Source organism: Mastacembelus armatus, chromosome 15, assembly GCF_900324485.2.
Source record: "Mastacembelus armatus chromosome 15, fMasArm1.2, whole genome shotgun sequence".
NCBI classification, from domain to species: domain Eukaryota; kingdom Metazoa; phylum Chordata; class Actinopteri; order Synbranchiformes; family Mastacembelidae; genus Mastacembelus; species Mastacembelus armatus.
In genome coordinates, this window is record NC_046647.1 from 19,643,271 (window position 1) to 19,662,408 (window position 19,138).

The 19,138-nt window shown below is 39.6% G+C and overlaps 4 protein-coding genes across 5 annotated transcripts; 1 reads left to right on the forward strand and 3 right to left on the reverse strand.

Moving 5' to 3' along the window:
• Positions 1 to 94: 94 nt before the first annotated feature.
• pno1 (partner of NOB1 homolog) lies at positions 95 to 3,334 on the reverse strand. Its single transcript, XM_026308674.1, has 7 exons — positions 3,043 to 3,334; positions 2,052 to 2,198; positions 1,851 to 1,934; positions 1,059 to 1,119; positions 846 to 963; positions 475 to 545; positions 95 to 359 (listed from the first exon to the last, which is right to left on the reverse strand). The coding sequence occupies exons 1-7, from the start codon at positions 3,238 to 3,240 to the stop codon at positions 292 to 294; spliced, it is 747 nt and encodes a 248-aa protein (XP_026164459.1). The 5' UTR covers positions 3,241 to 3,334; the 3' UTR covers positions 95 to 291.
• A 194-nt stretch (positions 3,335 to 3,528) lies between these two features.
• Positions 3,529 to 7,521, forward strand: dnaaf10 (dynein axonemal assembly factor 10). Of its 2 annotated transcripts, none has more exons than XM_026308470.1 (8): positions 3,529 to 3,824; positions 4,389 to 4,489; positions 4,737 to 4,867; positions 4,959 to 5,060; positions 5,307 to 5,422; positions 5,520 to 5,654; positions 6,548 to 6,645; positions 6,776 to 7,521. In XM_026308470.1, exons 1-8 carry the CDS (start codon positions 3,639 to 3,641, stop codon positions 6,981 to 6,983), a joined length of 1,077 nt encoding a protein of 358 aa, XP_026164255.1. In that variant the 5' UTR covers positions 3,529 to 3,638; the 3' UTR covers positions 6,984 to 7,521. The 2 variants fall into 2 exon arrangements, with proteins under 2 accessions (XP_026164255.1, XP_026164256.1); XM_026308471.1 differs by having other exon boundaries at positions 3,688 to 3,824; positions 4,094 to 4,489.
• A 1,192-nt stretch (positions 7,522 to 8,713) lies between these two features.
• On the reverse strand, positions 8,714 to 13,309 carry LOC113132025 (uncharacterized). Its single transcript, XM_026309826.1, has 9 exons — positions 13,289 to 13,309; positions 12,740 to 12,942; positions 12,530 to 12,652; positions 11,948 to 12,085; positions 11,466 to 11,715; positions 11,079 to 11,280; positions 10,607 to 10,823; positions 10,005 to 10,132; positions 8,714 to 9,606 (listed from the first exon to the last, which is right to left on the reverse strand). The coding sequence occupies exons 2-9, from the start codon at positions 12,889 to 12,891 to the stop codon at positions 9,332 to 9,334; spliced, it is 1,485 nt and encodes a 494-aa protein (XP_026165611.1). The 5' UTR covers positions 12,892 to 12,942; positions 13,289 to 13,309; the 3' UTR covers positions 8,714 to 9,331.
• Positions 13,310 to 14,281: 972 nt separating this feature from the next.
• Positions 14,282 to 17,738, reverse strand: LOC113132017 (uncharacterized). Its single transcript, XM_026309812.1, has 8 exons — positions 17,613 to 17,738; positions 17,294 to 17,501; positions 16,889 to 17,055; positions 16,135 to 16,265; positions 15,553 to 15,719; positions 15,069 to 15,154; positions 14,676 to 14,756; positions 14,282 to 14,440 (listed from the first exon to the last, which is right to left on the reverse strand). The coding sequence occupies exons 1-8, from the start codon at positions 17,736 to 17,738 to the stop codon at positions 14,282 to 14,284; spliced, it is 1,125 nt and encodes a 374-aa protein (XP_026165597.1).
• Positions 17,739 to 19,138: the final 1,400 nt, after the last annotated feature.

Here is a 19,138-nt window from a genome sequence, read left to right on the forward strand (position 1 = left end):
TTTTAAATGACAAGGCAGCACACAGTTTGTAGTCATTGGTATTAATGAATTATGTTGAATTTTATACACTTCATTGACACATCTGAACTCAATCTGTAGTGGATTTTTTTTATTTACACAGATTCATTTTTCAGAAATCTTTTTCCTCATATTTTGGTTCCAGCTGATCCAAAAACCAGGAGAATGCTGGAAACATGAGGCTGTTACAGAGGAAACTGAGGTTTGAGCCCAAAAGCCACTGAACCGATACAGTGGGTCAAGTGATAAATAGAGAAGGCAACCAATCAGATTTCAGAATCTCTCTGCAGCCCGACTGGCCACCACCCTGATGTTGCCATAGACCTTTGAAGGTGGACTTCCTGCAGGGGCAAAAAGATTTAGAAGGTCACTACTCAGCACTACAAGTGAAGTCAAAGAGTTTGTTCAAAGTAATGACATCAGCCATATACTCTGCTATAAAAACAATGTTCTCACCTAAGATTAAGTTACATATCGCTGTCCGGGCCATCTTGATATTCTGGAAAGACCCTAATATGTGAACTTTTCTGTTGAGAGACAAGAAGGAACATTGTCAAAAAAAAAAACAAAAGGCATGAGACATTTATTTGTGGCTAAACAGACTAGGACAGACAGAGATACACCAACTCTTCTGCACTGCTTCATAAGAGAAAATCACAATTTAGTTAGGTCAAAAAAGTGCATTTTCCATCCAGACTTGAAGAGATCGTTCAATTTTATAGAAATAATCCACAAACATAAATGGTAGTAAAACTCTGAATGCAAAAATACATTCAAAAACTGACAAAAAAAAAAGATCTAATCATGGTTAATAATAATCTACTTACGTGTCTGCGAGCACAATGCGAGTCTTTGTGACATTTTCAATGGTGAATTTGGTTTTTCCTCCCTTGCCTGCTATTCTTCCAATAGCTCTGGATAAGTGGTCTCCCTTCAGGGGTTTCACTGACATGATAGGCAACATATGAGAGGATGATTAAATACACTTCAAGGCACAGTACAGAGTGCAATCTCAGAGTAGCAGTATGGTGCAATCTTACCGTCTGTGATATCAAAGCTTTCAAGGAAAAGCTCATCTAATCTGATGAGAGCAAGGGCGTCCTGGAAAGAGAAGAAATGTTATGTCAAACGAAATTCACTCAAAGGACATTCACAAAACATCAAGAATCAAGTACTATGACATGCATAATATATTTAAACAACATTAAAAGAATATACTTGACATTTTTGTTCTTGTTTAAACGCACCATTTTCTAGTCCTACCTACAGTCCCTGTAAACTGGCCCTGCATACACACCAAGCAAAGAGTAAATACTCCTGTGTGTTTCATGGAGTTGACAGTACCATGAGAAGGAAAAAGCTTAAATATATAGAGTTGGGAGCAGAGGCACAGTACTCTGTTTGGAAACCTAAGGCCTAACATGCCAGCTGGGCCACTGTAACTTAACCTGGCCAGATTGAAGGCAGATATAAGGCTGGTGATGCTGCCAAGTATCAGCTCTGGAGAACAGGAATCCTGTCAGAGAGTGGGATTTTATTTGGTAACTAGTGCCTACAAGTAAGACTAGAGGAGGTAGACAATTAGGGATAACTAGTAAACACGCTGTGGCCTATCAAGAAGCGGAGGCGGTCACTGGAGTTCAGCCTAAGCAGATACAGTGTAGGCATGAGTTGGGTCAAGCCAGGGAGCTTGACTACCAAAAAAAAACAAAACAAAACAAAACAAAACCAAAAAAAAAAAAAAACTCTCTCCTGAGGAACTGTAAGCTGTGAATTATGATAGAAAAAATATATATTAACAGTTCACTCAAATCTCCCATTAGTGTACTTACTTCAACCTGGAATCCTAGAACAAATGCTTTTACAAAGTCTGTTGCTTTTGTGAGTGAACTGATGTCCTGTGTTTCTTTGCATGTCTGAAAGAAGGAAAGCACATTATATACACTACAGACAACAGTGGTGCCATAGAAAAAGCAGAACAGGTGGGTATTGTTGTAGTGTCAGTATTAGTTAAACGTGCTATGGAAACATACTTTGATTTCAACATTCCTGGTTTTCAGGTTGAATCTGACTTGAAGCTGTAGATTCTCTACGATGGGGGTGAAAATCTTCATCCAGTTTTCCTTCAGCGGGGTGTATCTGTGAGGTGGGACAGCGACTTTCCGCATCTCGTCTGATCCCTGAAACACATGGGAAACATTTACCATTAAACATTAACAAAACCATATTCTATGGAAAAAAACGGGATTTATTACAATACCGCTGATGTTATGTAATCATGTCTTTCAGGTGTCCTCATCATCAAATGTTTGGAATGTTTGCTAACAAAAATACTTAAAAGACCAATTTATTTAAAGGTTAGCTGCCAATAAATGTTCTCATCATTGCTTAATCGGAAATAGCAGCAAAACGTACTTAGGTATTCCAAGTAAAGCATACTTGTCTTTGTCATTGATTGTCCTTCCAAGGATTTAATTAGTGATGCATTAATCTGCAACGTTGACTCTGAAGTTGTGGGTGGTCCCACTAATCCGTGTACTGCTGGGTAAATATTAGTTATTAATACTGTATTAACCTTTCCCACTGTTACCTTTTCCACATAATTGTATTGTCATGGTTTCGTGTTTCATTATCAAGGCACTCTGAAACCAACCAGCACCCTAAAGCTGAAATGATACGATGAGGAATATTTTGCTAGATTTTAGACACTACACAATCATCTTGAAATAGGAAATGTCCTCTGAAGTCTCTGTAAATAAATACTAGTTACTTGGCTTTTGGCGAACAGAAAAAATATCAAGAATTTGAGTTTCATTGGAATAAAAAATACTCCAATAAAACTGTGCACGGCCGCGTTTATGATACTACTGCAACTTGCAATAGAAATATGTCAACAGTAAGTTAGTGCCATCACAAGGCTGTACTGCGCAAGCGCAGACAATAGCGCTCAGGCTACTTCGTGACGAAGATAAACAATAAATAAACATTAGTTTATATCAGACGACACGCACAGATGGTGATTACCTTTAATTTATCGCCTGAAATCGGTGGAAAATGCGGACGTTTCGTCGTCACTGGCTCTTCTGTGTCCATGCCCACTCCATCTTGTTCACGTTTTCGTTTCTGAGACTTTTTAGACTTTACCTTTATGAAAGAATCTGTGTCCTCTCGGCTCTCCATGGCAGTGCTAACGCCAGGAGCTGGGTTTTTATCCGTGTCCATCCCGAAATTACTTCTTAAATCAGATTAAACATCAAACCTGAGGACGACACACACATGAAGTTACCCTCGTGCAACGGAAAGGACCCAAACAGCCACGTCGTCCACGCCTGTTGAATGACAACAATAAATAAACTTCATGTAATTAACGTGTGTCCAATTTGATTGCTCGAATTGAGTCTGAATAAACAGAATATATGTTGTCTGCGTACTTTAAATACTTTTTTTTTTTAAAACCATTGACAGGTATTTATTTTCTCAGGCAGCTCCTCGGCCAGCCACACGCTCAGCTGTAAGAAGCCCCTCGTGTGTTTTGGCAGCGGGCTGCGGTAATGAAGCTTTTTCTTGGTGCTTTAAAGCGAATTTCAGCCACTTAGCGTCACATTTTCACATCCGCAAACATGTCGTCGCCACTGTCGAAGCCTCAGATCATCGCGCACATTCAGAAGAGTTTGAACTACACGGTTTTCGACAGTAAATGGATCCCGTGCAGCGCCAAGTTCGTCTGCCTGGGGAACTTTCCGAGAGGAACCGGAGTTCTGCAGATCTACGAAGTCCAGCACGGAGAGGCCCAGCTTATAAAGGAGGTGAACAACACTTTCCTCGTCTCTGCACACAAACATGTCGAGCAAACGCCTTATTTATTTATTTATTTATTTTATTGCTAGCTTGACAACAATAGTCATTTATGGTTTCTAGAAAAGTCCCAACAGGTTAGCTGCTGTCTCCATAGCAACCGGCAACATGAAGACAGTCTTCATATAACGTTAGTGACTTTCTGACTGTCCTGGTGTTTAATAAAGCTCTAATAACAGCGCTGAGCGGCTCTAACAATCTATTTATCATTTATTTATAGGAATAAGGCAGTGGTGAAAAGGACAAACGCCACCACTGGAGGCAAATGGCAGCTCGAGACAGAAAAAGGGCCTCATGCAATATGATTCTGATGTGTTTCACATTTTTCACTGCATTGACACTGGGAATGTGGAGTATTGGGTTTTATTGTAGAGCTCATTTTTACCAACCCCTTTCTAAACAGATAGCAAAGGAAGAGTGTATAAGCACCTGCATGTTTCTTCCATACTCTTGTTTCTCTGCTTGTTGTAATGTCTCTTGGAGCTTAACAAAACCTTGACTCTTTCATGTTTCAGGTAGAGAAAGCTAAACCCATAAAGTGTGGGACATTTGGGGCCACCTCTCTTGAACAGAGACACATCGCAACTGGGGATTTTGGTGGACATCTCAATATATGGTATTTTATCCACATTCACTGAGTAGTGGCATGAAATGAAATGATGAATGTAAGGTTTTTAATTTAAGCTTGAATCACAAGCCACTTAATATACTAATCTAGAGATTAAGTTCTAAGGTCTTTCAATTCCAGTTTCTCAAGTGGACATTTATAATTAGATTCTAATGGAAAACATTTATCATTGACTGGCTGAATTAAAAGGTAGTTCACATGGTGCCTGTTTCTTCTGTTCTTCTGTTGTCTGCAGGAACCTAGAAATGCCTGAAGTGCCAGTGTACACTGTAAAGGCTCACAAAGAGATAGTGAATAGTATTGATGGTGTTGGTGGTTTGGGGATTGGTGATGGTGCACCTGAGATAGTTACAGGAAGCAGAGATGGTAAGAGCATTTAGACAGTTTGATGTCATTTTCAATTAAAACCTTTAACCCCAAAGTATTAACTAAGATGTCAGCTTTTCTTTCCATACAGGTACCGTTAAAGTGTGGGATCCCAGACAGAAGGATTCACCTGTAGCCAACATGGAGCCCATGGAAGGAGAAACCAAGAGGGACTGCTGGACTGTTGCATTTGGTGATTAAAATATACATTTCACAGTTGAATGTTTTAATTAGCCATGTGAGTTTATGAAATGTGACCAGTTTCAGTCATCTGCTCTCTGTGTACACATGGCTAAATCCTTATGGCATTAGCACAAGCTTGTCCACACACAGAAGGTTGGAAAATTGAACAGGTTGTGCAGAGGAAAACAATTTTTCCAATCATCAATTCATCATGAATGGGGACATTGTTCATTTTCATTTGACCCTCTCATTACAGGTCACGCCTTCAATGATCAGGACCGCTGTGTGTGTGCTGGCTATGACAATGGGGACATTAAACTCTTTGACCTACGGAATATGTCTGTACGGTGGGAAACCAACATTAAAAATGGGGTAAGATCAAAACTATTGAAATGAATGAATGAATTGAAATACACCTAAAAGAATATAGTTTGTGGTGGACCTAAAGAGTGACAGCTATTTTTTTCAGGTCTGCTGTGTGGAGTTCGACAGAAAAGACATCAACATGAACAAGCTGGTGGCAACCTCACTGGAGGGAAAATTCCATGTCTTTGACATGAGGACCCAACACCCCACCAAGGGCTTCGCCTCTGTTTCCGAAAAGGTAATTGACTTGGGTGGACCAAGCCAGATAGGTGTTTGTATGGGAACATGTTAAAAGGCCGTTATCATTATTATTTTTACATTTCCATGGTACAGAGGGAAATGGGAGCACACGATGTTTTGACCATTTTCACAGCTGGAAGCATTTGGGATTGTGTTTGTCTAACATTCTCTGTGGCTCTGTGACCCTGGCCAAAAATGACACTAGGGCGGTGAGGAGAGAGAAGTGTGGCTTTTTCTGGGAAAATGCTGGAAAAACACACTTAAACCAGCATTAGTGCACAGCTCAGCTCGCCGACTGTTTGCTGGGTTTGAAAGATCAGAGGCCTCAGCTTTCTAAATATTTGTCCAGTTCTTCTGAGCAATCAACAGTTAGTACATCAATGTCTCCAGCCATGAATCACAAGGTTCCACCAGATATTTTGGTCTAGCATAAGCTTTACAAACAAATCTTAACACATGGCTGAAAAGTAGGATTTTTTATATTGTTTTATAAATTATTGTATTCAACTGTATATTATATTATTATATTCAAAGCTAATAATGTGTCATGTGTTTTTCAACGCAAAAATAAAGGCTTTCTGCAATGCAGTTTGACCAGTAGACACAGGTAAAGTGTAGCGTTATGGAGTTTCAAGACAAGGGAAAGAGAAGCGTGTTAGCAGATATGATGTTAGATATCAATGACATAACTTTAAACAGAGGTTAGCGTTAATACCAAAGGATGAGCCAGAACAGGGACAACACTCTAAACAAAAATACGTGATAGTGAGCCCACCTTATTTGACCCTCATCAGATTAAAAGTGGCATGGTTTTCTTGGAAGGTGCTAGGAATTAATGTTGATGTTATTTAGTAAATTGCATTCTGGAGTAAATGATCCCTCTTCTTTTAGGCTCATAAGTCGACCATCTGGCAGGTGAGACACTTGCCTCAAAACAGAGACGTCTTCATGACTGCAGGGGGAGCAGGCAACATACACCTATGGAAGTAGTAAGTTAACCTATTTTCAGCTTGTTTGTGTGCCATTTTAGGGTAATTAAATAACCATCATGATGGTTGTTTGACACAGTTTACAGCTTTACTACAAACTGAACATATTTGTTGCATGTGTTATTTCCAGTGAGTATCCTGCTCAGAGGAGCAAGAAGGACCCGGATGGCCTGGATGTGGGCGTAGCCGGCTCTGTCAGCCTTTTACAAAATGTCACACTGTCCACTCAGCCCATCGCCAGCCTTGACTGGAGCCCTGATAAGCAGGGCCTGTGTGTGTGTTCGGGCTTTGACCAGTCTGTCCGTGTGCTGATTGTCACCAAACTCAATGTGGTGTGAAAAAGTATAACACACACCAAAGACTGATGGTAAAGGACTCTGCAGCCCAATACAAATCTAGATGCAACTGCAGAGATGGATCAGTAGTGTGTAAATCACTGCCCATCTGTGAGGCTGATCTGTGTTCCCGTTCTTAATAATTTCTCTGGATTTTGGCAGCTGTACATCTAGATTTTCTCATACACATATCTGAACCTATCTTACCAGAAAAGAATTTAACTGAAATCAGCGGAGTGATCTTTTGTTTGGGTTTGATTATCCCTGACTGAGCTCTGCAGACAGTGTTTACATTTCCCATATTGTCAGAAAACCTCCATTGGAATGAAGGAAACAATCCATGTAGCCTCTGGCTTTGAAGAACAATGTAGGGCTAAAGTTTTCATTTCTTTATTTCCATTTTGTACTCACTGAAACACCTGTCTTTTGTTGCACAAATTATTGCCATCTATTTTTGTCTGTTGTTCAAGTTGTCAGTTTTGATGTGACATTTTAACTAGTACTTTCAAAATTAAACTGTTAAACTGTAGAAAAATCTTAATGCTTTCTCAGTGTCATCTGTCTAAAATGAATGCTCAAAGTACTGTACTGCATGAAAAAGGACACATCAAGACAAAATATGTATTTTGGGTACTTATTCATAGAGTCTAAATGACAGATACAGGCATTTATTTCAATCAAATCCAGCATTTCAACCTGAAAAAGTCCTGTAGATCCTCATCGTCCTCCTGTCTATCATGGATCCTCGCATAGACACTCTTCAGCAGCTTAGTCATGCACTTTCCATTTAAGATGTCGATGTGTTTTTCTATGCAACCTGCAAACACAGTAGAACATCAAATCATGCTAACCTGAGATGCCTTTTCCATAGTCACTTATTTTATCTGACATCATGATGCATCTATGCAATATGTCATCCATCTGGCTGAAACACCAGTTGAACGTGACACATCTCTATAAATAACATGTCATGGCCTGTCATGTGGGCCTGGCAGCATGATTTTAATGCAACACTGTATTTATGCAACACATTTTTTAAACATAGTCAAGATGACTTTTAAGACAATTATGCTAAACCATTTATTTGAAAATAAATAGTAAATGCAGCATTTTAACACACTTGCCATGCAAGAGGGGTGGAGCTTGCCATATACCATGATGAAAACAGTGCCATCAATATATTTTTCACTTCCTATTTTTCTGTGATTGACAGTCTTAAAATCCTGAAGTATTTGACCAAATTCTGTTCATGTCCATCCCAATTAATGAGTTATTAAATTTATTTTCCTATTTACAGTATCCATTTGCTTAAACTGTAAAAACATATATTCCTGCCTCAAACTTTTAAAACAGTACTGTGCAACTAAGTTTTGACTTCATTTAAGACGAAGTAACTATGTAATTCCATCCATCCATCCATCTATTTTCTATACCCGCATATTCCTTAACCAGGGTCCCAGGGATCTGCTGGAGCCTATCCCAGCTGTCTTTGGGTGGAAGGCAGGGGTACACCCTGGACAGGTCACCAGTCCATCACAGGGCCACATAGAGACACACAAAGACAAACAACCACACATACTGTAACTATGTAATTAATAATATTTACCTAGGCCCATGACTTTGCCACATGCCACGAGGCTGGGGACCAGCTGTGGATGGTCGTACTGCTCCAGCGTCATCAGTATGCGGACAGTCTCTCTTGTGATGAAGGCATCATCAAAGCTTTGCTCAGCCACAGGTTTCAGGGGGAATCTGCAGTAAACCTCCACTGCAGCCTGAGGGTCTGATGGCTCCAGCAGCTGCACAAGCTCAATGTAGGCATCATGGACCTAGACAGGCAGTTAATTCATTAACCACATCTTATCTGGACATCTGCCTACTGTGTGAAATCTCTCTTTGAGTACCAACCTGCAGCTTCTGTAGGTTATCCAAACATCAGTGGGGAATCTTTTCTAAAAAGTCATTCAGCTGTAACATGATGAGGATGTGAAAGTAGGGGTAGGCATTGTTGGCCAAATCAAAGATAGTCCTTTAGAGATGTTTTGTTTTGCATTTTCTTCTCTGTCAGCTAAATCTGGGGCATATGGGAATTGTTGTCACTTTCTGTTATATTAGTCCTTTCCCAGATGTTCCAAACCCTCATTTTATATAGCTTCTCTCAGCCATAACTGAGGTGAGTTTTCATTTTCAGATGTCAAGTATTCAGGAAATTAAGAGCAACAGGTTCCATTTCTTAATCACCACATATTCTACCATTTACTCATTTTTTTGTTTTTATAAAACCAAATACTGTGAAATTTTCTAATATAGCTGAGCAACATGTTTCCACTGGTATTAATCAGAGTCTGGAGTCATGTTTTTATAGTTGGGTAGGAGTGAAAACTAGTGATGTTATCTGATGTAAGCTGCATTGTAAAAGCACAGAGGAAATTCCTGAAATATAAATGCAAGATAAAAACTCTGACCCCTGGTGCCATGGAAATGACCTCTTGGTAGAGTTGCTTTGCCTGTTCCTGGGTGTCTGCGGAGCGGGAGAGGGCTCGGGCCAGACCCAGCCGTGAGATATGAGACCTATGATTCACTGGACTGGACTCGCTGACTCTGTCTGCCATACCAGGCTCTGAAACTACAATTAATAAAGTATAATGACCAAACCAAATGTTTTTATATACTCCAATAAAATAAGAACAAAAAACAAGTGGCAATCATTAGGATGTGTCACGTGACCTTAAAGTGTTTTAAGTAGTGTGACATTCTTCTCAAACTTTTTCACATTTAAACAGCATTTTGATTGATCTCCTTTCTACACATAAGGCACTTTACATCATCCAGATTTCATTCATGGAATAGACACTGAGCTTTCAAATCCCAGTCTCATACTTTTGTGTATAGATGCAAAAAATATAATATTCTGTCTAAAAATAACATTTGTTTTTTCTAAATTATGAAAAAAATAAGACTTTGGGGGAAAAGCTGTGTCAGTGGACTAAGTATGTCACTTTCAATGCTTATATCATCAGTTACCTTTTGCTGTCTCAATAGTACCATGACAACAGTCCTGTTTAGATTTGTTGGTGGGGAGGTGGGCTTTACTACTCTTATTGGGCATTTTGGGTGATCCCTCTGGTTTAGCTGCTGCTCTAGCTCTCCCCCTACAGGAGAGAAAATATACAAAAGCTCCAAAATGGACTGCAAAATTAGAGAGACACAAGTGTTACATGTTGTTTTACTGTAAGTTTAATCTGTGCTTAGTACACATCACATTTCTGCCAATGTTAATGTCTAAGCTTTGCTTATGTGTGTATATACAAGCACACAACAGAACTACTAAATATATTCATGTGGTCAGGAATTTTGTTACATGTTTTAATGTAGTCTTCAAACTCTTCAAGACTTGTAATATGTCCTTCACTTTTTATACTTGACTTAATTAATTAATTACTAATTAACTATGATTCCAGCATAGTTATCCACGTTGATAGCAAATTAAAAATCCCATGCTTATGAAAACTTTGTGGGATTGAACTAAAAAAGCATGCATCCCCCAGAAAAAATAAATGAAAACAAACATCCACAGACAACCACATAACAGGTCTGCCAACGCTTGACTCAGACAGGTGACTCACCTGGCTGCAGGGGTTTTGGCTGGAGGTTGGGTAGCTTTTCCTCCCCTCATGGGGGCTGTGGCCACCCACCCTTGGCCAGGTCCTCCCCTGCCCCGCCTAGTTCCACTCTTGGCCACACTGGTGTCAGAAGGCCCTTTGAGTCCTGCTGGTTGGCTGATGGATTGTTTGGCAGCTTTCTCTTTTTCTGCCTCCTGCCAGTCTTGCCACCACTTTTGTTCTAAGCAAACACGATGGTTTGCTTGTCAATGTGGGCATGGAGTTCCGAAAGGCTTTCATAATTGTTTTTTGTGAATAGCAGGAACTGGGCATTACTCAGCTTACCATAACATAAAGTTCTGATTTGCCATGAGACTAATAGCCTGCAGGTATTTTTGACATAAATGTAAGATTAAGCCCATATCTAAACATGATCCTGTTTGTCTGCTGATTTTGAGAGCAATCAATGACCTTAATGCCAAAGACACAGACTCACTCTTCAGCTGTTCAGGTGGTTCTCCGCTCTGACTCTTGTTTTCCAGCTCAATGCTGGCCTGGAAGCTGAGGCAGGCATCAGCTATGGCTTCCTTTGACTTGTCGGAATTTGGATTGTTGTCATATTGAACTAGCTGTGCCAGACCCAAGCGACACAGGGCGTGGCTGTCTCGAGGTGTTGTCACTACTGCTAGTTGGCATGCCTGTACACAGCAGGGGAAGTGGGCAAAGATAGAAGTCTGATTTCCAGGCCACATCAGGCACTTATGAACATATATAAGCATTAGCTATGGTGCTACAATGTGGTACTGTCAACTTTGCAAAACAAAAAACTCAAAGAGACTGGTAAAATACATGTTCTGGATGTTTCCAGGCTGAACACCCTTACACTCTTCTGCATGTCGAGCAGCTCCTGACAGGGGCTGATTGATGTGAGGCTAATGAGAGCTGTGAGGGCCTGGCATCTCTTTGCCACCAGAAACTGCTTCTCAGTCCCAGCTTTGGCCTGGAGATCACCCTGCTGGATCAGCCTCTGCAGTAGGGCAAAGTGAGCATCTAGCAGCACCCACTCCAGCTGCCCGCTCACTTCTGCACGACACACACACTGACTCACACTCTGGGCAGTCAGCACAGCTACACTGAAGCATTCCAGCAGAGAGACAGGGAGAAACAGGGCTTTCACGCAGTGCTTAAACACATTTAAACGGCTTCATACTGATGAGAATGGTGAGACATTTCTTTGAATCACACCTTCTTAATGGAGATGAGTGAGACAGCTAACTGGAGCTGCCACAAACACCAAGTAAACAGATAATATCAACAATAAAATCTACTAGGTTTTCACTTAAGCAAAACTGGTTTGTAACATACGTGTGATAGACCTGTTCTGCACTCATGGCCTTCCCAGACAGTGTGCTTCTCTGTTGCAGCTGGCCCAGAGTGAGAAGGCCTTGCAGGAACTGTGTGTTGCGGCTGGACAGAGGATCTGATGGATCCTGCTCCACCCAGCTGTAGACAAAATCATAAAAAGCAACACAAAAAAACAATGAAAATGATGATGAACTTAAATACAGTATAAACAAAGCAGACAAATCTAAGGCAAGGACAAGGGATATGATCTTTAAGATGTCTCCCAGAACTATTGCCCATTAAATGCAGGTGCAGCTGTTTTGACCACATTTGCTCCAGTAACAGACGAAGGTGGTGGTTAGTGAAAAACCTAAATTTGGACTTTAAAATAACTTTTAAAAACCACTGAATAAGAAACAGTGCAGATGGTTTTGCAGACTATGATGCCTTTTTTCAGTACCTTAGTCTACCTCCTGCAAGCTTAAACAGAACATCCTGCTACATTACTGATACTATCATGCCCTCACACTCTCTCCCTCTCTCACTGAATGCATCCACCTCCAAAACACACACACAGACACACACACACACCTACGCACACACCTCTTGCTGCAACACTGGCTGACAAAATGCTCCAGTCCCTGCTGTAAGAACAAAGCAGCCTCCTTCTCTGTGTCCTCAGAGGCTTTCTGCTCTTGCTGTAGCATAGCCAGCCCTGTGAAGAATCTGAGAAAATGACAGCTAGTATTAATACTGTAACCACCTGACTCAATACACTTTCTGCTTCTACTAACAGTATTTCTGTGCCCTGACCTGAGTGCAGGATGTACAGGGCACAGTGCCAGGCCACTCTGGAGGTGCTGCAGGGCTTCTTTGCTCCTCCCCTGCAGCAGTAGCAGCCTTCCTACATGGAGGCTGTACTCCCAGTTGTCTGGACTTAGAGACCAGGCATCCAGGTATTTCATCAGAGCTTGATGGACACAGCTCTTGACATCCCGCACAGCAGAACTGCTATCCTGCAAAAAGGGGGGAGGGAGTTCAAATTCAATTGCTGTTTATGGATGAATAATTATTTAGTGGGTGCTTTAGTTCAAACAGCTTTGTAGAGAAATAAACAAGTGTCACAGCATAATGTTACATTATACAGCACAAGCTACAACAAATGCAAAATTGTGATGGATTGTATCATCTCCTTATTTAAAAACATGCTGTGCTATACAATATATAACCATAAGAAATAGCCTGACAATCTTCTTTCAAAAATCTACAACTCATATTCATATAAGAGATACAGTATATGATAGTACAAATCATTGTTTAACAACATTTCAGCAACATGCAGTATGACACTTTCACAATTACTTTGCCAATTTTCCTGGAGAGCCAGATATAGAGTGTCTGAACATAGTCTGCCCTGCTGGACTGCCCCTGGTCTTTTAGCTGCTGATACTCTTTATCCAAGGCCTGCAGCTGGTTCTCCACTGTGGGTGTGCCGATGAAACCATGGAGTTTGCAAATGGCCAGGATGTCATCCTGACGTGCTGTTGATTTGGCATCACTTAATTCATCTTTGTCCCTTACAACCTGCAGATGTAGAAAAGAAAAAGTAAAACGGAGTCTTGTTTTCAGTAGCACAGTTCACTGTTTTCAAATTTCACTAATAATATCATTCATTTATTATTATTATCATTATTATTATTACTATTATTACTATTAGTAGTAGTAGTATTTGTCATACTTAAAATCCCTAGACCTCTACTTGCTTCACATAACACAGATCACAATTTTAATTTATACTGAAGAATTGTTTTTTGGGTGTGTTTGCATGGGAAGGATATGGAAAACCTTTCTCTGAAGGACAAACATCCCCATAGCATAGTGCTGCTCCTCCAGAGCAAGACCCAGCAGGAAGTGGAGTCTGGCATCTCTGGAGCTGATTCTGATAGCTGATGCGTAGTGGACAGCAGCCTGCTCCAGGTTATACAATAGAGACTGGCCAGCCTCGTACTTCACAATATTCCCTGTGGAAATGTGAAATTGAACCATGTCATATATGGTATGAACACATCTTACAACAAGATCATAAAGTAAAATTGTGTGTCTAATTTTATTTGTGAAATAACTTGCATCAGTGTATAGTTGAAAAACCGGCAACAAATTAGACCTTTAAAATTTTCTTACTGCCCCTTTAACTGTACCAAATTGAGAAACTATGTCTTTGCTATTAAACGCCATGCGACATTTGAAATTCAGTTTTAATTTAATGAGGGGGTATGTGAGATTTTAGTGGGAGGAAATAAGTGCATTGTTGTGAACAAATCATGTTTCAAACATACTTTAATAGATTATTTCCCTTTAATTTCCAATCATACACTCTTGGGTAGAAAAATGACACATGCCTGGTTTTGGCAGGTGTTGCCAGTAGAGTTTCAGGTGATCCTCAGCCAAGGCACAAAGTGTGTCCACACTGCCTTCTCCTGCTGTCATTTGTAGTCTTTTCTCCCAGTTACGCTCCTGTAGAAGACAAAACAATCATCACCCATTTGTCAAACAGTAAAGTTTAAACAAACATGAGCGGCATAAAACTGGTAGGGGTGATGACGTAACTGTATTATGACCATATAAACCTAAAAACCTGCAGTAACATGCGAAGTCATGGTGGCAAAATCTTCATTCCAGTGTATACTGTATAGTCACTGTATATGGGTGTAAATAATGCAGATAAAGAAACTTAATATTGATTTACTACCTCCAAAATGTGCTTAGTCTTTATCTCCAAACAGCTGGATGATGCAAAGTGCTTCTTATACCAACTTGTCTCTGTGACATCCTGAAATGGACATGAACACAAGTGAAGGCCATTTACATGTACTGGGGTTTGCTGGAGTACCTCAGTTTAGCTAGAATGATTCATTAAATGCAAAAGCAGTAACAGGCCCCTGCACCATGCATTGCACACAGGTTAATGATATGTACTTTCAACTGTCTTGCCACACACACAAACACAAGGTACTTCTACTCTGGAAGCTGGTAATTAGTCACTGTGAATGGAGCGCTGACTTGTAAATAAATAATGAACAGAATCAAGGTCGATAGCAGTGATTCTGGCAATGCAGTGCACTGTTTAATCTTTCATACTGACCTTTGCATCCAGCATCCCTGTGGGTTTGTGTGGACAGTCCGGAGAGTGTGACCCCAACTCAGACAGTTTCATCACAGTGTCACATCCTTTGTTAAAAAAACATCAAGGACACAAAACATCAGACTCCAGTGTTGAATGCTACTATAGAAAAAATTAAATATTCAAGAAAAATGTCATTGTTGGAGTCAATCAGTTACTCTGAGTACAGCTTCACTGTGCAACAACATAAATGGCAAGAGATGTACTCTGAAAGCAACCATATAAGGGCAATATCTTCTATTTTATTCATCAATTACTGTGACATGTTCTTGGTATGTTGACAAGCTCTGCCCTTCATTCTCTCCACACAACTGGCTTATTTACTTGACTTTAGCCAGAAATAATACTGGTTCTATTGCTCTACCCACTGACCTTTAACTCAATCAATAAGAGCATTGCATCCACAGCAGCTCTGCTGTAGATAAGTCTTTTAAAGCAGTTTCACCTCGGTAAATAAAGAAACACTTGACCAGAGCAACAGACATCTTTCCGTCAAGGTCCTGTTCAACAACCTTCCAGTCATGTCCCAGAGGACAGTCGCCAAGTGGGTCAACTTTTGATCTTCGTGCCAGCATCTCAATATAAGGCCTTGAGAAGATATGCTTTGGGTCACTGCAGATCAAAGAAGTAACCACATGGCATTTGTAGAACCATAATACAGAAAACAGATTGTACACACGCTACGTTTGTACGTTTTATATAGTTCCAGCTACTTGGAACTATATAAAATAACATATACATTTTCTTCACGTTTCAAATAAATTGAAAAGGGCCAAAATATTAAACTTCAGTGGCTAAAATGAATGAATGAATGAATGAATGAATGAAATGAATGAAATAAAAGATTTAGGGGTGACAAGTCATTTCTATTTGTAAACAAAGAAACTGTGTATTGGATACAGATTGTTATATGATCGTTGCAATTTATTAAAGCATTTGTTCATAATTTTTATTAAAATAAATATGAATTTGATAAAGGAAGTAATTTCTGCAACTGTTCCCATAAGGTTTCCTATTCATGTCTCACCTGTGGTTGATAGATACTGGTCTATAAAAAGCACTCAGGGATACTGGACATTCATAGTCCAGCTGCTGCTTCGCATCAGTGAAGGTCACAGCCATGGGAAGTAATTCTCGAGTCACCAACAGTGTGTACACCTGGCAGAGTTAGAGGCATGTCATGTATATTACCTAATTAAAAAAATCAAGCAGTGTAGCAGGAAAGCACAGCCTTACAAATTAAACATTTTCTTGAAGAATTTCTTTAATGACAGTTGAATGATATATAATCAGTTCTACCTATACATATTTATACTTAGATGCTGCATGAACAGCAACTAAGTATAAATAGATGTCCATTACAGCGATACATCAATTTTCCAGCAGTTTGGTTTGTTACAAATGTCAGTACTGTTTTTAAAGTATAGGATATGTCTTTACATTAAATGTGGATTTTTATTCCAAAACACTTCATGTTTTGCAGACTGGAACACTAATATTTAAAAAAAAAAAAAAGATTAAGTTATGAGCTGGAAATGTAAATCCTAACAGGGTCACTCCTTCCTTTTAGCATCTTGTCAGTCCAGTCCTGTCAGTTTTTTAATAACAATTGCAGAAGCTGAAAGATACTAATCTACTTTGTCTTCCCCCACTCCACCCTCATCCTGGATTGTATCTTCCAATTTCTTATTGACTGAACACACCTGATCTAGGTAATCAGCAGTGCGTAGGTTGAGAACACTTGGAAAACAAACAGAACAGTGGCTCATGTCCTTTCCTACCTGTGAATTACTGCCATCTGCTGAACAGACTGAGATCTCCACCACAGTGGCTCCAAAATTCAAAAAGACCGGCTGTGAGCTGTCTGCCCCATTTACTGTAACTTTTATGTTTTTGTCTGGCACTTTAGGCAGCAGGGTGATGGCATTACAATGAAAGGGAACAATACCTGTGTGAAAAGGTTTATAACAGAACATAAATCAGCAATATCAATAAAAAATGTTAACTTCAATTTGTAGGACTTATTCAGATTCTTTTCATAGAACTCAACAGACATATTTAGAGATATAGGTCTATTTATGTTTAAAAGATATTCTTATGCATTTTATTACAAATCCAATATTATTACTGTATATGCTACAATAGAATATGACATGGATAACTCATTTAACTTGGTCTGTACTCACTATGGTATTCATAGACTTTGGCACAAAATGCAGGGTGAAGAGCAATATCTCCTTCTACCATCAGATTACTGAGCTCTGCGAGCTTTGCAGACAACTTGGTGATTTCTACACAGTATTTCTTTGTGGTGCCGTCCTCAGCCACCACCTCGATTTCTACTCTGTTTAACCCATCATTCAGTTTAATGGTGCTGGAGCCATCACCAAGAAGCTGAAACATAAAAAACAGGTTATCTTTTATGTGGAAAAGTCCAGAAAACTGTTATAGAGCTGGTAGGACAGTACTCACAATACTATAAGAAGCCCCGCAGTCACTAGTAACCAGGTCCAGTGTGACTGTGTTGACGCTGCTCTCCACTGTAACTTTGTAGTGTGTAACATCTGGTTTGAACGCTGGATGGAGCTTCGCACCAGAGACAGAGAGCTTCTCCAAATCACAGTTGTCCATGTCTCAAGCCTCTTGTGGTCGTTTTCTACAAACCCGAGTGTGATTTCAGTCCTAAACTCCTTGTTAAACTGTCTGACGTCCCAGCACTCTGACTCTGCTCCATTCACCGCGCTGACGCCCCAGGTTACCATAGTAACCCTAACGCTTGTCTTTACTGACTAGCATTAGCAGTTAGCGTTGTTAGCAGAACTATTTTAAGTTTATTTCATCAAAGACAACACTTGAAAACGAACTAATAGAACAGCAAAAATAGAAAAAAACGCCTGCTATCGTGTCTGCGATTAAATCACACTATGGCACACCCTTGGTTGCCATAGTAACCCCAAAGCTTGCCATTACTAGCAAGCTGTAGCGTAGTTAGTAGAAATATATTTAACGCTAGTGCGTTTCATCAAAGACAACACTAAAAATCCGTCCTTGGTGTTTTGCTATTAGCTAGTTAAATCAGAGCACAGCACGGATTTTAAAACGTTTTTATACTTACAACAGGTTGTCACAGTAATGTGACCGTTTGCCTTTAAATTACTGTGTCGGTTGTTAGCGTAGTTAGCAGAAGTTTTTGAAACACTTTTGTTTTAAATTAAAACATTTATCGCATATATTCCTGATGTCTAGTGATAAAGGAAATCAGGTAACGCTAAGTTGTCTAAGCTTTAAGTGAAACTGTTAGCTAGTGAACTAACTAGCTTAACTAACTAACTGGCATGAAGCTAGCTAACCTAGTTAAGTAGCATTTAGCCTTTCCAGTCGACAAGAGGTAGTAGAAAATAAAGGTTGAAGATAAAAGACGCAGTTAAGGGCAAAGTTAAAGTAAAACGTTAAAATATTTATTTTAATGTGTTGTCTAGTTTATGGCATATATTGATGTGAAGGGGTGACACATCCCACTTTCAAATAAGGAATCTTCACCATCCTGACCCGAAAAACGTCTATATTTAGCTACACGTCAAACTGGGACATACCGTTTGTATTTTTTGTATCTGTTGTGTTTGTGAAAATAGCAATTTTCAAAGTGCAATTCCACACATACAATAAAGGTTTCAAAAACCTGGAACTGTTTCACTTCTCATAGTCAATTTAGTCCAGATTTCACGTCCTGACTGTTTTAAGATAAACCTTGTCCAGTGTGGTACGGATGCTCGATAACACTGCATTTTAGTGTGTGTTTTTACAATAAAAAAAAAAAACGAATTTAAATGTATTTTATGTCTTAGTCTTACTAGTCTTACTGTTAGTTTAGTCCACATTCTATATGATGGTGTTTTGAAAGAGCCTTTAGTCTTTTTGTTTGACTTCATAAATATAATTGGATTTGTCAAATCTGCAACGGATCCAAAGTCATGATGCTTCAGCTAGAATGTCAAAAAAAACCTTTGCAACATTAACTGGTTTAAAAAATG